The sequence below is a fragment of the Phalacrocorax carbo genome, chromosome 7, assembly GCF_963921805.1.
Source record: "Phalacrocorax carbo chromosome 7, bPhaCar2.1, whole genome shotgun sequence".
In the NCBI taxonomy this organism is placed as follows: Eukaryota; Metazoa; Chordata; class Aves; order Suliformes; family Phalacrocoracidae; genus Phalacrocorax; species Phalacrocorax carbo.
The window spans coordinates 36338994-36357206 of NC_087519.1; the positions used below are offsets into that span (position 1 = coordinate 36338994).

Here is an 18213-nt window from a genome sequence, read left to right on the forward strand (position 1 = left end):
CCAGGGTTCTGGTAAGCCCCACCCTGGCCTGAACGGGACTGATGACTCCATGCCCATAACAGACGCCTCCACAGGCAGTGCAGAGCCAGGCATCTTTATTGGCCCCTCTGGTGACCGTCAGACATTGTTGGGGTTGTAGCACAGCATGTTCAGCTTGATGTTCTCATCCCAGTGACGCAGCAGCAGGAACAAGTGCCTGGCCGCCCCTTTGAGGCGGCCCACATCTACCCCCTCGGGCAGCTGCTGTGCCTGCAGCCATGCGTCCGCCTTGGCTGCCACCAGCTCCCACTCCTCGAAGAAGCCAGCGCAGCGATGCTCCAGCCAGGCCAAGGCCACTGCTGTGGCCCAGCTGGCGCTCTCCAGGTCCTCCGGCCCTGCATCCTGCCAGCTCACACCAGCCTCAGAGGGGGCGGCTGAGTGGGGGCCAGTGTCGGACTCTGAGCCGTGCCCGCTGTCTGCTTGTGCCCACACGGCTGTGCTGGGCACCTCTGAGCAAGTGCTGCGAGATAGGGGTGAGCTGGGCTGTGGGGCTGCGGGGGGCTCCTTGCCCTCCTCATGGCAGGGCCTGGCCTCAGGGCTGCTCCTGGCCCCCGGGGATGTGGGGCTGAGGCTGGCTCGGTGGGAGGCGTAGGGGGAGGCCCGGCACAGGCGGTCCAGGGAGATCTGCACCACTTCGGAGAAGATCTCGGTGAGCTGGAATGGGCCCCGTGCTTGCTGCAGCTGCACCTGCAATGAGCGGGCAGGCAACTGGGTGGAGCCAGGCAGGGGCGAAGACCAACTGTGGCCCCCCGCACTCAGATGTGGGGGCTGCAGGGCTGTCTGGGGCATAGGGACTGTCCCATGCCCCACTTTCCCTCAAAGCCAGGAAAGGCCCCCAGGTCCATTCATGGATGCAGCAGGGCTAAGCAGGCACCCACTGGGTTTGCATACTCAGCTGGGTGCCACTGCAGGGCATCACCTGGGCAGCTCAGCTGCCACCCAGCAGCAGAGGTGCCTCCTTGCCCCCCTGTCCTGGGTGGGATGGGGACATGGTCCTTACCAGTGGGAGGTAGTCATGGCTGGCGTGGTTGCTGGAGTGCTCGCCTTCCAGGCTGAGGCACTGTGGGCGCAGCGCCAGGCTGGGCCCCCGGCGCCTGCTCAGGCTAAACCTGTGGGGCAAACAGACAAAGTAATGGGAGGTGGGGACAGGAGGGCAATTCCTGAAGGGCAGCTGGGCCCCAGCCTGCTGCAGGGAAAGGCCTAGAGCACCAGCCTCCCGTCCCTGTTATGCTGCAGGAGCTTGCAGGGGACCTTAGACCTGCAGCACCAAAGAAGTGACACTGTCCTCTTCTCCCTGCAACATGTCATTTTTGAGGCCTGTGCTCCTCACCTGGAGCCAGCGATGTTCTCTGTGGATTTCTGAGAGCCCATGGAAGTGGTGGAGGGGCTGGTTGGAGGCCCTGCAAGGAGTGGGGAGAGCTGCGTGTGGGGGGGCCTTGATGCAATCAGAGGTGGGTCCCACGCCCCAGCACCTCTGAGGGCAGTTCAGCCCACTTGCCTGTGCAGCAAGGGCAGGTGTGGGCACAGCAGATGCTCTAGCTCTCAGCTGCCAGCAACAGGGTGCTGAGGGCACCCCCTGTCCCCCACCATCCTGCCCTTGGCCCCCTCCACCCTGAACGCACCATTCAAGCAGTTCTGCTTTTCCCAGCCATAGGTAGGGGAGGAGATGCTGGCCGGAGAGCCGGGGGTCTCATCTCGTTCTGCAAAAGAGCAAAGTCCTGAGGGCTCGCAGGGCTCCCAGGACCCTCACAGCCCAGAGCTGCTGCCAGGGGCTGCTATGCTGCCCCTGCATCCTCCCCCAGTGTGGGGCAGAGACTGATTCCTCTTCCCAAGCATCCACAGCATTCCAGCCAGGACCAGCCCCCTGCAGCTGTGAGCTGAGCGGACCCTGGTCTCAGGCAGGTGCCTAGGGAGCATAAGCCAGTATAAGGGCCCAGATCGGTACCTGCAGTGATAGGGGTCTCATCCTGCTCTTCAGCAGCCCGCTGCTGGCCCAGACCTGCCGAGGATCTCCTGTGGTGCCAGCTCCCTGCTGCAGCAGCTCGTGGCTGGCTGGCTGAGCCAGCTGCAAGGGATGGTGCCACCTCAGCCCTCTGCCCCCTCCCTGCCCCTTCCCCAGCACACCAGCCCCCCTCCCGCTGTACCTGTGCCCCACACCTCAGGGGCTGCGGGCAGGGCTGCCTGCATAGCACTGTCCGTGGGCACCGGGCAGGTGTAGAGAGAAGGCACATTGCAGGCTTTGCTGGTTTGCACAGCTTTCAAGCGAAACCGGCGGGTGAAACCTGCCCAGAGCAAGGCAGTTAGAGATGGGGGGATGCTGGGGCTGCATGGGGCGGGGTGGGGGGGGATGGACGGGGACACACACACCGTCACCCACCCTGCTCCAGCTCAGCTTCCCGCTGTGCCGCATTCTCATTGTCCCGGATGACAGAATGTGCTGCCAAACAGTGCAGTGGCTTGTCCCAAGCCTTGCCCACTGGCCGCGGGGGTTCCACCCTGCCTGGCCCCTCCCGGGGCTGCAGCAGTGACTCCAGTGAGAGTGTCACTTCCCAGGACACCGGCTTGCCAGCTTGCAGTGCATGGATCACCACCTGGCAGCGCAGGGGCAAGCTGGCATCACCCGTGCTGGGCTCCCCTAGCTCGGGTGTTGGTGAGGCACTGAAGAGGTAGGAGGGCTCCACCAACATGTCCCAGTCCAGGTGGGTGGGCGACAGGAGGTTATCTGGATGACAGCAACACGTGGGCTCAGCAAGGCGGGGCACCCAGCTCCATCCCCACCGCCCCCATCCCCTGGAGCCAGTACACACTTGACTCCACCATGCTGGGCTGCAGCTGCTGTGCCCGGGATCCCAGCTCATCCAGCCGGCCCTCCAGGGACCGATTCCTCTTCTGTGACACCTTCTCCAGGGCCTGGCACAGGCGGTGGGTGTCCAGCTCCCCATGAGGCGAGGAAAAGCTGCGGCCAGCCAGGGCGGCTTGTGCCAGCACTTTCTTCTGCCGCACCAGCTCCTCTGTGCTCAGGGCCACCATCACCTGCGGAGGGGGGAGGCTGTTGGCAGGCCTGGCAAAGGCACTGGCACAGAGCCCAGACTGCGCCAAGCTGTGATGGGGCACATGCGGGCCCGGCCGGCTGTTGGCTGGAGCTGCTGGCTGACGCCCAGCCCTGCTGCTCTGTAGGCTGGCACCCAGCAGCCTCCCAGGGTGGCAAGTGATGCTCGCCAGGCTCCTCATACACGTGGGAAGGACCAATGGCTCCGAGACAGGCGTTTGCAAACATCACTGGAGGCTGACTCAGGCTGATGCTGTGGCAGGAGGAGTTGGCGGGGATTTTTTGTGTGTGCAGCACAGGGGTTTAGCTCAGTCGCTCAGGCAGAGTGATGTCCCCACACTGAGATGCTTCACCTAAAAGCTATGGCAGAGTAGTGGTGCCCATGCCACCTCTTGGCCAGGCAGCAGGGAGCCCCAGGAGGATTGTTTATACTGCAGGGAAATCACTTACGCTTGACATTTCAGCAGCAAAGGCCACCAGCTGTGCTGTTGTGCGGCAGGAGCCCATTGCCTAACCAGTGCCATGGGGAAGGAGCATGTCCCAGAGGTAGGTGACAGCTGGCCTCACCCAGCCTTGGGGCCACCATCACCAGGGGAGCTGCTTCTCCCCATCCCAGTAACCCGGCTGGGTTTTTAACCCAGGTATGAAGCAGTGGGGATGTGGCCCATTGCTTGAAGCGTTGGGCGTGGTTGGCAAAGGGCTGAAGGAGCTGTGCAGGTCAGCCAGCCCAGCCCCTCCTCTCCAGCTTGGCAGGTTGGTTACTTGATGCCGGCCCAGATAGTTTCACTTACTTTCTGTAGCATCAACAAGCATCTGAGATGGCTAGAGGGTTTGTTAGTCACCCAGCTGACTAAGCTGGGGGACCAGCTTCTTGGTCCCCAATTGGATCATTCCAGTAGGACAAAACCACCTGAGGAGCCTCTTTGCAGCACCCACAGCAGATCCTTCCTTAAAATCCAGGCTACAAAGCTCTGGTTTCCAGTCTGGCAGCCACATGTCCAAGCACAATGGGGCTGCCAGACCTCAGCTAAGCTAGGAACAGCCCCCATGTGCGTGAGCCCTTGCACCCTGTTGGCATACTTACCTTGGTGCCAGCCGGGGCAGAGGGCAGCGGGGCAGATTTGGTGGAAGACTCACAGAGGGACAGGCTCTTCTGGCCCTGCTGGGAGACTGCATCGGCGCCAGGGGCCGAGGAGCCGCCCTCAGGGGCCACGTCGTGGGAGCCAGTGGACTCACTGCTGGTGGAGCTGTGGGAGAGCAGTCCCTGGCTGCGGTCGGTGCTGACAGAGCAGTGTGTCAGGATGTACTGCTCCTGGATGTAGGAGGGCTGGTAAATCCGCTTCCAGATGTCTCCCCCCGAAATGGCATCCGCACCTGCCCGATGAGTGCACACCCCATCAGCCCATGGCTCCTGTGCCTGAACCCCACCCTGGCCCCAACCCCACTCACTCTGCTCTGACACCTCCGTGCCCCTGGTGGAGAGCTCCAGGGAGGCGTCCCTGGATCCTGGGGTGCTCTGGGGCGGCTGGCAGCTCTCCCTGGGACTGGGCACCTCCTCCTGGGAGGGGAAGGTGGAGCCCCGGAAGCCCCGGTGAGCCCCTTCCCTGCCCTGGTGAAGAGAGAGCACCGCCATCAGCCCCCCGGCACAGGGAGAAGCTGGCAGCACAGGGAATGTGCTGGCCTCCCCATGCCAGGGTGGTGCTTGTCATACTGATGGGTGCCTGTCGCGGAAGCGGGCGATGCTGTAGAGGACGCAGTAGCTGACGAGGCGGTCGCCGGGGTAGAGGGCTGGGAGCTCGGTGGGTGAAAGCAAAGCCTCCATGCTGTCAGGGACGTACCAGTCGATGGTGATGTCGCTGATGGCCGGCTCAATCGCCTTCTTCAGGGACTTGATTAGCTGGGGTGGGGAGAGGAGCCAGTGTCAGACACCATGGTGGCCTCCATGCCCTCCATCCCTGCCCAGGCATTACCTTGGGCTGCAGCCTCTCAGCTGGGCTTAGGAACTCGGCACAGCCCCGGCTGACCTTGGCCATGCCCTTCAGCAGCCGCCGGCACACCCGTGAGCCCATACCAAAGCTGAAGCACCTACAGGAGAGAGGCAGGCAATGAAAAGCCATGGCCAGGCTGTTGCCAGGGGCTGGGCAGCTTGACAGCAAGCCCTGCAGCAGAGATGGGCAGGGGTGTTTGATAGCCAGAGATGCTGCCCTGGCTCCGTGCTAGGTTGGGGCACCCTGGGGGAAGCCAAGCCAGTGATGTTGGGGGATGTGATGGGTGAAGGACACCCTTGGGGCTAGTGGGGGCAAGGTTTGGGGCTGCAGAAGGAGGAGAAATTGGTGGGAACATCCCAGGGGGACATGGAGAACACCATGAACCTGCTGTGGTGCTGGTGCCATACCTGATGGTGCTGGCCTGCCTGCGCACCAGCCGGAGGATCCTGCCCACGTTGCCTGCCGCCGCATTGGTGAAGAGAAAGAGCTGGCGGGGGTAGCCGTGGTGGAGGGGCTGCGCCAGTGCCCAGCCCAGGGCTGCCAGCAGGTTGATGCTGCCCGCATCTGCCCGCAGCCCAGTGAGATGCTCGCAGGCACGCCGCACTGTCTCCTGCCAGCACAGAGAGCTGGCCTCGTGGTAGTTCCCCAGCTCGCCAGCCCTGACCCCACACCAGGGAGCTGGTAGGGGGGAGGGAGAGGGGCTGGTGGGGCGCTTTGCCCGGCAACACTCACGTTGCTGCAGAGGCGGCTGGACGGGAAGAGCGGTTTGACATCGGTGCCAAAGCCGGCAATGTTGATCAGCGTCCCTGACGGGAGGCTCTTCAGGGCCACCACCAAAGCCTCCTGGGGCGACAGCAGGGACCGGAGAGGACTGCTAAGGACCAGTAACCTGCGGAGCATCCCTGGCCCTGTGGCGCCCCATGGCCATGTCTCACCTTGACCTTGTCAAGGTCGGGGCTGCTCATGGTGCTGCTGCAGTCGACGAGGAAGAGGATCTCACGGGTGACACTCTGCAGGTCCCCAGGGTTGCCCTCTGCCGCTGGGCAGAAGTTCAGCATCAGCACAGGGTTCAGGAAGATGTCTTTGTGGAAACGCTTCTGCACAAAAACCACCTGCGAACCAGGTGGGACGGGGGCTTTCTCGCACCCCCCCCCCGGGTCTTCCTTGCTCCCCTCCCACCGCTTCCTCTGCCCTGCCAGGCTGGTGGCAGCCATGCCCTGTCACCTGTCTCTCGCCACTGCCATCCTTCCTGGCAATGCGCATGTAATCCCGGCGGCTCCGGATATGGGCCTCGTACTCGGGGTATGTCATGGTGCCATCCTCCATCACCAGGTGGGGGTGGTGGGGCTCTGGGGGACACAGGTGGTATTCAGAGCTGCCCCATGCCACAGGGAAATTGGGAATGCTCTGGATGCTTTTTGGGTCTTCCCCAAACCCGCCAAGGACACTGTCCCTCTCACCACAGGGGTAGAGGATGATCTCCAGGTCCCTGTCGTAGCGGTGGGGCTCGGCCAGGGTGACGCAGGTGGTGGCGGCAGAGCTGGCCCAGGGGTCGGCATCGGCTCGCAGGGCATGGGACGGGCTCTCCAGCCCTGCAGGGGGGAGGAGGTGGTGGGGTAGCCCCTTGTGCCCCCCACCTGCTGGGCTCTGTGCCTGTGCCAGCATCAGCGCCACAGTGGTGGCTGCTCCATGCCAGCTTTAATGGGATTAACTGGGCCGGTGGCCAGGAGTGCGTCCCCACTACCCCACATCGCTTCCTCACCCATCCTCTCCCCCATCCATCGCATCTCCCCGGAAAAGGAAGCTGCTGACCCAGAGCTGCCCAAAGCCATATGTGGGGTGACTTTGGGGGTCGCAGTCCCCAGCTCCAGGGGTGGAATGGGGAAAGGCTTCTTCATGGGTAGGGAGTGCAAGAAGCTGCCTGGGAAGGGGGCTTGTGTCCCCCTAAAAGCACAGAGGGACCAGGGGTACACCATTCCGGGGGTTGTCACCCATATTTTGGGAGGTTTTACCCAACCAACCAACACCACCCAAGCTAGCCCCCTACCTGCCAGCAAGCAGGGGCCCTTTACCAGCAGCTCAAAGGCAAACTCGTAAGGGAAGGGGTTGCAGGGTTGTCCCCGAAAGACATCCATACTCTCCGCAGGCGCTGTCGGGGATGGTTGGCTCCGGGCACCTGGCCCCCCAAAACAGCTGGTGGGGCTGCAAGGGGAGAGGCAGTGATGGCTCCTGCCCCCCTCCCTGGTCACCCAGCATCAGCATCCCCCCCCAGGATGGTGGAGACTGAGGAAGCCATGAAAATCACCATAGGGCCAACCTGTCGTCACACAAGCTTGCCGGCTCACTCTCGGGGACAGCAGGGACGCGGGGCATGAGAACGGGGGGGAGGAGGAGGCGCAGGGCCCCATCTGGCCCCGTGGGCAGCTCCTGTGCCGTGCTCAGGTTGATGGCCAAGCTCTCTGCTGGGCACAGCGTGCCCGTAACGATGATGAAGGTGGAGTGCTCTGCATCTTCATCCAGGACAAGATGGCCTGGGAAGGGGAGGGATGCAGGGGTGTCAGAAAGGTTGGGGAAAGGAGGTGTTAATTGCACTAATTACTCTCAAAGGGGACAACAGAGGCCATGCAAAGGGTAAAGACTCAGGAGAGGTAGATGGAGGGGAAAGGGGACGGGGCTGCCCTGGCACAGGGAGCAGCAGCAGTCCTCATGGAAAAGCAGCAGTGAGGATGAGGAGCCCTCCCTGGGCTCTGAGTCTCCCGGATAGGAGGACCCAACAGGATCACCCGTGCCATGGCACTTACCACTGGCACAGCGACGCGGCCGGCCAGGGCTGGGGCTGCACTGGAGGCAGCAGTCCTGCGCCCGGTGCCGGTTCTGGACCTGGAATGTCACCCGCCGGCTGCCCGCCACTGCCTCAAAGCCAGCCACCACCTCTGACTCCTCCAGTGGGTAGATGAAGATGCCTGTGGCCAGGAGAGAGCCCCGAGGCAGATCCCGCCATGGACACTACTGCAGTGCTGGCCAGCCCATGGCAGCACCACTAAGAGCAGGGTGATTTAAATGCACGAGAGCGGGACAACATGCAGGGAAGACCCAGAGCATTGCTAGCTCAGAGGAGGGCAGGGAGGATGAAATCCCCCTCTTCCTCAGCACTGGGAATGTTTTTGCCTGGCCTCACTGTTCTCTTGCCCGCAGGTGGTGCCCCCACCACTGCTGACCTCTGCCTTTGCTTACCAAACTGAGCAAGGTTTGGGGGCCAGGACACAGGTGGGCTGAAGACAGGATGCTTTCCAGCATGGGTGTTTTTAGGGGACCATGCAGGCAGCCAGGGTCCCTGCCAGCCCTGATAGCTGCCCCTTACCTTCCACGGGCTCCTTGTAGGGGTTGGTGTACATGAGGTGAGCGGTGATGCTCAAGGAGTACCCGTTGGCACAAGCCATCACCCTGGAGCTCTTCAGGGGCAGAGCCTCCCAGGAGGAGAGGGCATACAGGCCCGGCATTGTCCCTCAGCAGCAGCTGTGAGCAGAGGGGAGGCAGGTGCTGGGTGCTCAGGGATGGGGTCTGCTGGGAAGAGTTTCATGCACACAAACTGCTTCCATCTGCCCAGCCCGCAAGGAGTGGGCTAGGCCCCCAGCCCTCCCCATCCCAGGGATGCTGCTCTGCAGCATCCACAAAACACATGGACCTGGACCCAAGTCTCTGCTCAGACCCCAGCTCACCTGAAAACCAGGTCTGAAGTCACAAAAGCCCACCCCATGGGTAAATAAACCTTGCTGCTGGGCAGCAAGATGACTTCTTGCGGGCAGCAGCAGTTACATGCAAGCCTTGAGTCCTGGCAGATAAGCAGTGACTCCTAGACACAATGGATAACATCCAGCCACACGCAGCCCATCTCTTGGCCACTCCACAGCAGCTCAGTGGCTCCAGAGCCTCCCCAGACCATCTCCCTCGCTGGCTGGGAGAGGAGCATCTGCTGCTCCCATCTCCATCCACCCACAGAGGTTACCAGGGTAATTTGTTTACAGAAAAAAATAAAAAAAGGAAAGAAAGAAGGGCAAGAAGCCCACAGTATAACTAGGACAAAACAGCGAGCAGTGTTTGCTGGGGGTTTAATAATTAACAACAAGGTCAGTGCTGCACTGAAGAGCAGCACAGAGGGGAAGGCACTGCAGAGAGGAGCCTGGCTTGGGGGACAATGCTCTCTGTCTCCGGGCGTGTGACACTCTGCCCAGAGAGGGATGTGTGCGGCATCCCACCCTTCGGCAGTGGTCATGGGAAGAGAGGTGGCTGGGGATGCCTTCCAGCCAGGGCACCAACCCACTACACACCTCTCTTCCTCTTGGGAAAACCACTCAGGAGCAGCATCCCAAACAATTTCCCAGAGCCAAGGCATCTCTCTAACATTGCCTTACCCCATGCCATTGCACGTTTGCATAAAATATTCAGGTCAGCCTTAACCCTGCCTCTTTGTGGATAGTGTGCATGGGTCCTGCTCCAGGCATGGGCCTGCCCCTCCACACTGTACCCCCTGCCTGCACCAAGCACCTGCTACCCAGTGGCAGCAAGGTCCTCATGTCAGGCCATGTGCTGGTGCTTCAGCATGCAACGTGCCTGGGGCAAGGACAAGGCCAGGTACAGGTGAACCATCTGGTCCCCCCACTCCAGTGGCCTTCGTCCCAGGAACAGATCATATAAGCATCAGTAACAGGAGGCTCGGGGTGCCCTCAGCACACAGTCACAGGGTGCCTCTCCCAGAGCATCCTTGAAAGTGGCGCAGTGCTACTTCCTCAGAGGCAGCATCAAGACTGAGCCCATGGCTGGCACAAGGTAGGGAGACCCTGAGAAGCGCAGGAGTGATTCAAGTGCAGCAATGTGGCTGCATCCCAGGAAAATAAGTCCATTACACTGGAGCGGAGCTGTTTATCTGCTCAGTTGGCATCACAGGGTTATGTTGGCAGGTCTTGGCCACCCAGCCACCCCCTGCCATCTCCAGCCCTTCACCCTATGTGCAGGATGCTGCATGCCCTGCTGAGCCCCCCAGATTGCTACCCCAGCACACAAGGTGGTACAGGGGCAATGCACAGCCCAGTTTTCCTCCATGCCAGCTGTGCCACCACCGGGAATATCATCAGCTGGGTCCTGCTCTGACCACAGCACCCAGCTGAGCTCTGGGGACCAGGACTCCCCCAGCCCACGCGTATCAAACAATTAAAGATGGATTTCACCCCAAAGCCCTTCCATTTGTTCCCAGGGAACTCAGCTTGATGCTCAGCAACGCGCCTGCTATTTGCCATGCCGCCCATTGGCCAGAGCACCACTGGCTTGTTTACCAGGGACTTACCAGAGGAGCTGTCCCGGCTGCTTTTTATCACGTCTCTTTACATTTACCCTTGCAGAATAAACAGGGCCCATCTGGCCCTGCCACGCTTTGTGCTGGCTGCTCTAAGCCCCGTGGTAATGAATAAAACCAGACTGATGGTCCTCGCCGCTGGCCTCTTTCTCCTCTTTCCCTGGGGCAGCAAACTGTCCCCAGGTACCGCTGTGGTGTCACCAACAGGTCCCCAGCCCCCTCCCCATTCCCAGCATGGTCACCAGTGCCTTCACAGCCCCCTCCTCTTTCTCCCTTCCCACCTACTGCCCACAGGAGCTGGTTTAACCAGCAGCATCCCTGGTATGGAAGGGGCCACAGCAGGAGCGGGGCTGGAGGCAGTTTGCTGTGCTGGCAGCAGAAAGCCCTCGGCTAAGGCAAGGAGGAGCTAACTGCTCTAGGTCAGAAAAAGTTAACATTTTTCTTCTTGCCCATGGGCAGGTTGAGTTTGTCCAACGAGGCAGCTGCCGCAAGCCAGGCACTGGAGCCCAGCAGACCCTCCTTAGTTGCCTGCGAAGTTGTCAGAGTTTCAGCTGCTGCAGCGGCAGCCACCTGTGCTGGGGTGCGGTATGGTCCCAGGGAAGGGGGAGGCCAGCCCCAGCACAGGCAGAGCCAGCAGAAATTTCCACTGGTGACAGAGGCAGAAGCCAGTAGAAGAGAAGGATGGAAGGAAAGGAGCCCAAGCCTCTGAGGCAGTGCCCAGAGCAAGGCATTTCTGCCCCTCCTGCTCACCTGCGTTACCTCCTGCTTCCCTCACCTCCCCTCCTTGCAGGACACCCCCACATTGCCCTGCTGGGATGGGGCACAAGGGCAGGAGAGCAGGATCCATCCCTACTCCTGGAGCAGGGAGGAGGCCACAGAGGCAGAAGGTTATGGTGCTGCTGCCCAGTGCCCACAGGGCACACCACTTTACAGAGAGCCCAAAGAAGAGGAGCAGAAGGGAAAGGGATTTCCTCAGTGTCTACAGGCAAAGTGGATGGGGTGAAGGTCTGACTGCATGCATGCATGCACACACCCTGGCACACACACTGCATCCAGAACCACCACATCCAGGACCTGTGCTGCTGCTCTTGCCTTCCCAGAGCTGCTAAAACCCCTGCAAAACCCCAGCCTCGGGCCAGGAAACGGGACTGACTTGCCCTCAATGTACCCTAACACAGGAACACCCTAAAAAAATGCCCCAGCCCCCCAGATCCCCCTCAACATAGGCATATCCTGGCAGGGCAGCCCTGCAAAAGTGTCCCGCTACTCCTCTGGCCATGGGACATTTGTGGCATGCACCAGGGACCAGTTGCTGATACCATGGGGCATGTTCCCATTTTAAAGCCAACCCTGTCAGGTCCATGCCAGATAGTGATTTCAGCACTTTTGTGGCCCTGCTGCCTCATCTCCCACCTCTTGCCCTTCCTGCAATCCAGGGCTACCCCAAAAGTGGGTGTGCAACCCTGGGGCACCCAGGAATCACAGGATACTCGCAGTGTCCTGGGCCACCGTGGTCCTAGACTCCCCCCAGCCCCGGCTCTTACCTGGAGGTGGAGGAAGATGACAAAGGGACTGCAGGCTCAACTCAGCACCCACTGGGCCCCTGCCCTCCACAGAGCCCTCTGCCCTGGGGGTGGGTTTCCCTGCCCCTCCAGCTCAGATGGCTGCAGTACCCAGGGGGGATGAGTGGTCCTTCCCCGCCTCTCCCTGCTGCAGGCTCCCTCTCTGGCACTGGCTCCTTCACCGCCCTCGCTTCATCCCTCTCTCCCTGTGCCAGCAGCAGAGCTGTTCCAAGCCCAGCCTCATTAAAGAGACACACTCCCTGGTACTGCCGCCCCGGGGAGGGCTGGGAGATGTTCTCATGGGTGGTGCTGGGGGTCTCAGGGGACAGCCAGCACCCCCAAAGGGTGACAGGCACTGGCCAAGAACAGGGCCCACCACTGTGGACTGTTCTGCATGCACAGCGTGGAGATGTCCAGCCAAACTCTGGTGCTGGTGAGACCCCAGGCTGATGCTGCGGCACCCACAAACATGGGGTTTGGCAGCCCAGGACACACAGCTACCCCCTGTGCCCCCCCCGTGCCCCCCCCCCCCCCCCCCCCCCAAAAAAAAACCAAACCAACAACCAACCAACCAAAATAGGGCAAAATGCAATCTCCCATCAGCCAGGTGAACTCTCCAGTACAAATACCGTGGGCCACAGGTGCCACAACCAGCTTCGCTAGGAAAGGTCTCAACTGCCCTGAGACTGCTGCAAGAGAATCGGGCACAGGCGGATGCTGAGCACCCACTCCAAACCCAGACACCCTGGGGTCCCACTGGGACCATCCCTGTCAGCCTCCACATGCTGCAGTGAAATTCTGTCCCCAAAGAGCAGGGAAGAAGGTGAATTTGGGAAGAGCCCAGCCTTTGGGTGATGAGGGTGACAAGCCCCCATGGGGAGGGTGCAGACAGTCAGGAAATCCCGGCAAAGGCAGAACACATCCGCTGGCAAGGGAGATCTTGCTGGTGAGCCCAGCCCAGGGTGCACTGGGAATCCCTCAGCAACCACTGCCAGTCCCACACTCCCAAGCAGGACTGGAGAAAACCATCAGATTCAGGGATCATCCCTGCTCTGCCTTGTGCAGGCAGCTCCCTCGCTGTGCTATAGATAAGAGTCATGGCAGCACAGTCCTTTTATAGAGCACGGCAGAGGGGAGCTCCCACCCTCCCATGCACCACAAAACCCACCTTAGCAGCCACACTGAACCTGGAGCCAGCTCAGCCACACAGGCAGCCCAGCACACAGACCAGGGCAGAAAGAGCAGGCAGCGCCAGCAGCAGTAGTGGTCCCTGGTCCTCTGCAGGTGATTTCGCAGCAGCACTGGAACAAGGAGGCCTGGCAGAGCAGCATCTCCCCATTGGATCGCACCTCTAAGCTGACCATCGCACCGCTACAGATTTGGCTCCTTGGCACAGGTTTCACAGCTGACAGCAGGAGCAAAGGAGGAAAATCTTGGCAGAAGATGCCCTTTGCTGCACATGGTAGCACAGGACACACTCCGTCCTCCCAACCCCTTACCCTGCTCTTCAGCTAACACAATTATCCGGCAGAGAGACACTCTGCATGTCCCTGGGGTGCCTGGAAGAGCATGCTGAGCCATTCCCTTTCTCCATGCAAGATGCCCCACAGTGCGCTGCTTCTCCTCCTTGCGCTGCTTGGGGAGAGCTAAAACATGCAGCTGCTGTCCTTCCCCATCGCTTGTGGCCACAGGAGGAGGCTAACCCTATATGTTATCCCTCCTACATGACGGATGCCAGCTCTGCGAGCTGCTGGAGGCACAGCACGCACCACAGCACACCCACCCAGCCTGCAGCGCACAAGGGCTCCCACTCCCATCATCACAGTGAGCACTGCGGCTGCTCCAGCCCCAGGGAAAAAAAACACAAGCTTTGATTTTTCTCTGAGACACTGTTTCTAGGCCAAGATGAGAAGTGTCCAAATGCGAGCGCTGGGTCAGTGCCACAAGCCAGGTTGACCGGGCTCAGCCAGCCCACAACCTCAGACGCTCTCTGTGGCCCTGGTGTTACGGTAGGCAAATAACCACAGCATGCACAGTGCCTGGGACGCAGCCGAGCCTCCCGGAGCCCACCAGTAACGCACAGCAGTCCAGGTGAGACGCAGATGGGCTCCATCCCGCTCCATACAGTGCTCACACCAGCGTCCGTCAACAGGCGTGCATGTCTCTACTCTGCACCATCACATCTGCGCTACAGCAGCTTGTCGCAGCCAAAAATAAACCCACAGAGAACTCGGCATTTCTTTTTGGCAGAGCACTGAGCTAACACGCACATTAAACCCTGCAAACACAGGCCCAGCTCAGCCCAATGGTTCCATTAAGGGCCTTTGCAACCCAACAACCCTAACCAGAAGCCACTATACCACCCAAGGGACCAGTAACAATCTAGGTATTTATCCCAAAATCACTAGTACCTTGTCCTGGGTTTATAAAGCTGAATTATCATCCAGAGACAGGGCTAGCTGGAGGGAGCACGGGGCGTAAAGCTCTCACAGATGCTTTCAGCTCCCAAGTCACTGATAAGCCCTGCAAACTGAATGCTGCAGGAGGAAATAACCCAAAGCCCGAGGAGATACTGGCCAGTGCCAAGCTGGAAGCAACTGCGCTCGATGGAGCTGTTCTCAAACCCAGCTGAGGGCTGCACAGGCAAAAGCTCTGCCCATAGGGAGAGGGGCAGGGGCGTCCTGTTCAGCTGTCTGTTGCTCATTAATGAGCACAAATGAAAGGAGATCCTGAGGACGGGTAGCTATGGAGGAGGGGGGGAACACCTGGTCAAAATTAGGTGCATCTCAGTCTAACCTGTGCAATACTGTCCTGCCCAGCTGCAGGGAGTTACAGAGGGGCTGGAGGGAGCAAGCAGCAGGAAATGAAACATCAGCAGAGATACGAGGCGGCTCACGGAGGCATCAGAGAGCTCTGGGGAAGGGAACCGGGAAAGCTGCCGGCGCTCCTCCTGCCCAGACTTAACCCGAAACCCTCCCAGGATGCCGGCGCAGGCAGACCCAGGACACACGCTGGCGGCTGCTGGGTTTCCCTCCCGCAGCGGGGCCCGCCGCGCTGGGCACCTCGGGGCAGCTGCCCCGCCGCGGCGTCACGCTCGCTGCTAGAAACGAAACTCGGTGGGTTTCGGGAACCCGGAACTCCCGCGCTCCGGCGGCCTGCCGTGCTGCGCGGGGACGGACTGCCGGTGGGCCGCGGCGTGACAGATCGGCCCGGGCCAGCAGCAGTCGGAGCTCGGGGTCCCATCAGGCGCCTGTCCCCTTGCACGGGAGCCCGAGGGCAAAGCCGGCATGCTGCGGTGGGGCTGTGCTGCCCTGCCAGCCTCGGCCCCCTGCCCGCAGGCGGGGATGGGCTGCGCGGGGCCCCTCCCGGCAGCGGTGGCTGAGCGGTTGGGCACGATGGGGCCGGCAGTACAGGACCTGGAGGAGAAGCCATCCCGAAGGGCCCGGGGTGGGGGGGGTGGGGAAGCAACGGAGGGAGCTGCAGGGGCCTGTCCCCAGCCCAGAGCAAAATGTTCGCAGCACCGGAGGAGGATGGGCGAGGAAGACCTAGGGAGAAAACAAGAGGGAAAAGTGGAGGAGGGGCGGGCGGGCCCGGGCAGGTCCCCGGCGGGCGGGGATGGGCGAGCGGCTGCTTCCCTCTAGCGGGGAGCGGCGGTGGAGGGCGGGGGGCTCGGCCGGGCCCAGCCCAGCCTCGCGCCCCCGCCTCCCGGAGCTGCCGCCGCCCCGCGGGCACGTGGTGCGGGTGGGGCGCGCTTCCGGAGCGGCCGCGGAGCGGTGAGGACGGGGGGCACCGGGCGGCGCCCCCGGGGAGGGGTGCGGGGGGGGGGCGCCGGGGTGGTGCTGGGCGAGCCCCCACCGCCCCTTCCCCACGCGTCTGACCCTCACGCTGGCCGGGTGACGGGCCTTTGGGGAACCCGCCTGGTCCCCAGGCAGCCGCGCGCCCACGGGCATCGATCCTTCGTCCCTGCGGAGGTGGAGCCGGGGAGACCCCGCTGTCCCGCGTCGTACCCGCCCGCTTCCCACCCCCCCCTCCCCCCCCCCCGGACCCTGCTATTTGGGCCGCCACGGGGCGGGAGCATGGGCTGCCGAGGGCAGACCCGGCCCCAGGCAGGGCTGGGGGAGTGGCGGGGGTGGGGAGGCAGGTTGGGCATCCCGGCACTGTTGAACCAGCCAGCATGCCACCACGGTGTGCTAACTGGTGTCACCCGAGGAAAGGTGTGGGGACAGCCGCCCTGGCAGCCTGCGCAGGGAAGAGCAAAGAAAAACATTTCTGTTTTGGGGAAGTGCATTCAATTTTATTCAATACCCACAGTGCGAGACCCTCTGACACGCAGCGATGGGGAGACCTAGGAAGGAGTCCACTGGCACATCATCCCCTCGTCTGGCCACAGCTGCCTCCAAAACCACCCCTGCTGCGCCACCACCTTCCACCTTGGCCACGCGGGCCAAAGCAGCGGCCACAGGCAGCCGATCCAGGAGCACTCCAGTTGCTGGAGCTGCCGGCCCCAGCCGGGGACGGGGGGTAAAGCCAGCCTCCTCTCAGCCGAGACCTCCAGCATCCCCCAGAGCCTCAGGAGATGCTGGGGACCAGCACAGAGCATCCACCAGGAGCTGCTCTACAACCCAGAAGAAGCCACCTGTTGCCAAAGGAGCTGCTGGTCCAGCCAGACCTGACCCACATCCACAGAAGCAGCAGCCTGGAGCTGACCCAAGCGGGGCCTGGGGCAGGTTCCTGCCTGCCCTGGAGAGCCAGGACATCATGTGGGTGGAGGAGGAGACCCGGGGCCAGTGGAGCAACCCGAAGTGGTACAAGTGGCGGGAGAACCGTATCACTGCCTCCGTGGCCCCCAGGATCGCCAAAAGCAAGTTTGCCAATGGCAAGACAGATGAGGTGCCCCAGTCCTACCTGAAGGCGGTGGTGAGCTCTGGCCCCAGGGTGCAGACGCCGGCCATGTCCTGGGGGGTCCGCAATGAGAAGGCAGCTGTGCAGGTCTACGAGCAGCTGAAGTCGCAGGCGGTGGGCAAGCCGGTGCGAGTGGAGGACTGCGGCCTCTTCATTCACCGGGAGAAGAAGTGGATCGCTGCCAGCCCAGATGGCATCATCAAGGAGGCGGCCACAGGGAAGCCCCTAGGGCTGCTGGAGGTGAAGTGTCCCTACAAGCACAGGAACAGGACGGTACGTGAGGCCTGCAAGGACAAGGACTTCTGCCTGGAGGTGGATGGGGATTCCTATGCCCTGAAGAAGGATCATGCCTACTTCACCCAAGTCCAGTGCCAGCTGGCGGCTGCTGGCTTCCAGCGGGCCGACTTTGTGGTGCACACCACTAAGGAGACGGCTGTGGTCCCTGTGGAGTTTGATGACAAGTTTTGGGGGCAGACGGTGCCCAAGCTGGAGAAGTTTTACACTGAGGCGGTGATTCCTCACCTGGAGAAGAAGGCAGGCAGTTCCATCTGGGCCAAGGAGGAGTAGACCCCCCCCGCCTTGCTCACCAGGATGCTCACTTGGCTGTACAAACCCAGCTTTGGCCCTGAGAATAGAAATTATGCCTGGTTTTGCTGCTGTTCTTGGACTACTTGCTGCCTCTGTCCCAGCACACCTGCCTCAGGACTGAGATGACACACCAGCAGGACTCTGCTTTGGTAAGGGTCCCCTCAAACAGTGACTTCTTCCTGCCCCCAGTGCCTTCTTGCCCTGTCCTATTCACTGCATATCCCATTTGACCCAACAAATTGCTTGATGGAAGCTGGCACACCTCTGTATCTGCAGGGGAAGCTAGTGATGCTTCTGCGCTTAAATAACAGACTTTATTTTCTTGAGAAAACTGGATCCTTTGGCACTTTAACTGCTGTCAGATCTAAATCATAGCTCCACTCCAGAGTGGAGACAGAGCCAGGGAAGGTTTGTCAGATCCCAAGAGCAAAACACAACTTCTGAGCTAAATCATGGTGTACCTTAAGAGTTGCAGCAAGGGTGTGTGGGCACCATCCCCCAGCCATCAGACCTCCTGCTTCTTTGGAGTAACCCATGATGCTCGCAATGGGTTGGCTGCAGCCTCAGGAAGTTGTGCCTTTTGAAGAGGTTGTCTTCAAGCCTGCACAGCTCCAGATGGTGTTCCTGTGGAAGCTCCATGTGTTGCAGCAAGGAGGAAAGTGGGCATTGCTCTATTAAATACAACATATACTGGCTCATGTGTTCCCTGTTGTTTGTGTGGCTTGGCGTTTACTG

General features: G+C 61.2%; 2 protein-coding genes across 3 annotated transcripts; one reads left to right on the top strand and one right to left on the bottom strand.

Annotated features, from left to right (window-relative positions):
• Positions 1-62: 62 nt before the first annotated feature.
• Positions 63-12470, bottom strand: VWA5B2 (von Willebrand factor A domain containing 5B2). Of its 2 annotated transcripts, none has more exons than XM_064457437.1 (22): positions 11971-12470; positions 8438-8592; positions 7878-8039; positions 7394-7607; positions 7124-7278; positions 6537-6668; positions 6301-6425; positions 6012-6188; positions 5809-5919; positions 5484-5686; positions 5059-5173; positions 4800-4985; positions 4538-4697; positions 4173-4462; positions 2847-3072; positions 2417-2761; positions 2184-2321; positions 1985-2104; positions 1662-1739; positions 1370-1439; positions 1040-1148; positions 63-726 (listed from the first exon to the last, which is right to left on the bottom strand). In XM_064457437.1, the coding sequence occupies exons 2-22, from the start codon at positions 8574-8576 to the stop codon at positions 118-120; spliced, it is 3864 nt and encodes a 1287-aa protein (XP_064313507.1). In that variant the 5' UTR covers positions 8577-8592; positions 11971-12470; the 3' UTR covers positions 63-117. The 2 variants fall into 2 exon arrangements, with proteins under 2 accessions (XP_064313507.1, XP_064313506.1); XM_064457436.1 differs by having other exon boundaries at positions 7382-7607.
• A 3181-nt stretch (positions 12471-15651) lies between these two features.
• Positions 15652-18173, top strand: LOC135314361 (uncharacterized). Its single transcript, XM_064457443.1, has 2 exons — positions 15652-15761; positions 16300-18173. Exon 2 carries the CDS (start codon positions 16324-16326, stop codon positions 17455-17457), a length of 1134 nt encoding a protein of 377 aa, XP_064313513.1. The 5' UTR covers positions 15652-15761; positions 16300-16323; the 3' UTR covers positions 17458-18173.
• Positions 18174-18213: the final 40 nt, after the last annotated feature.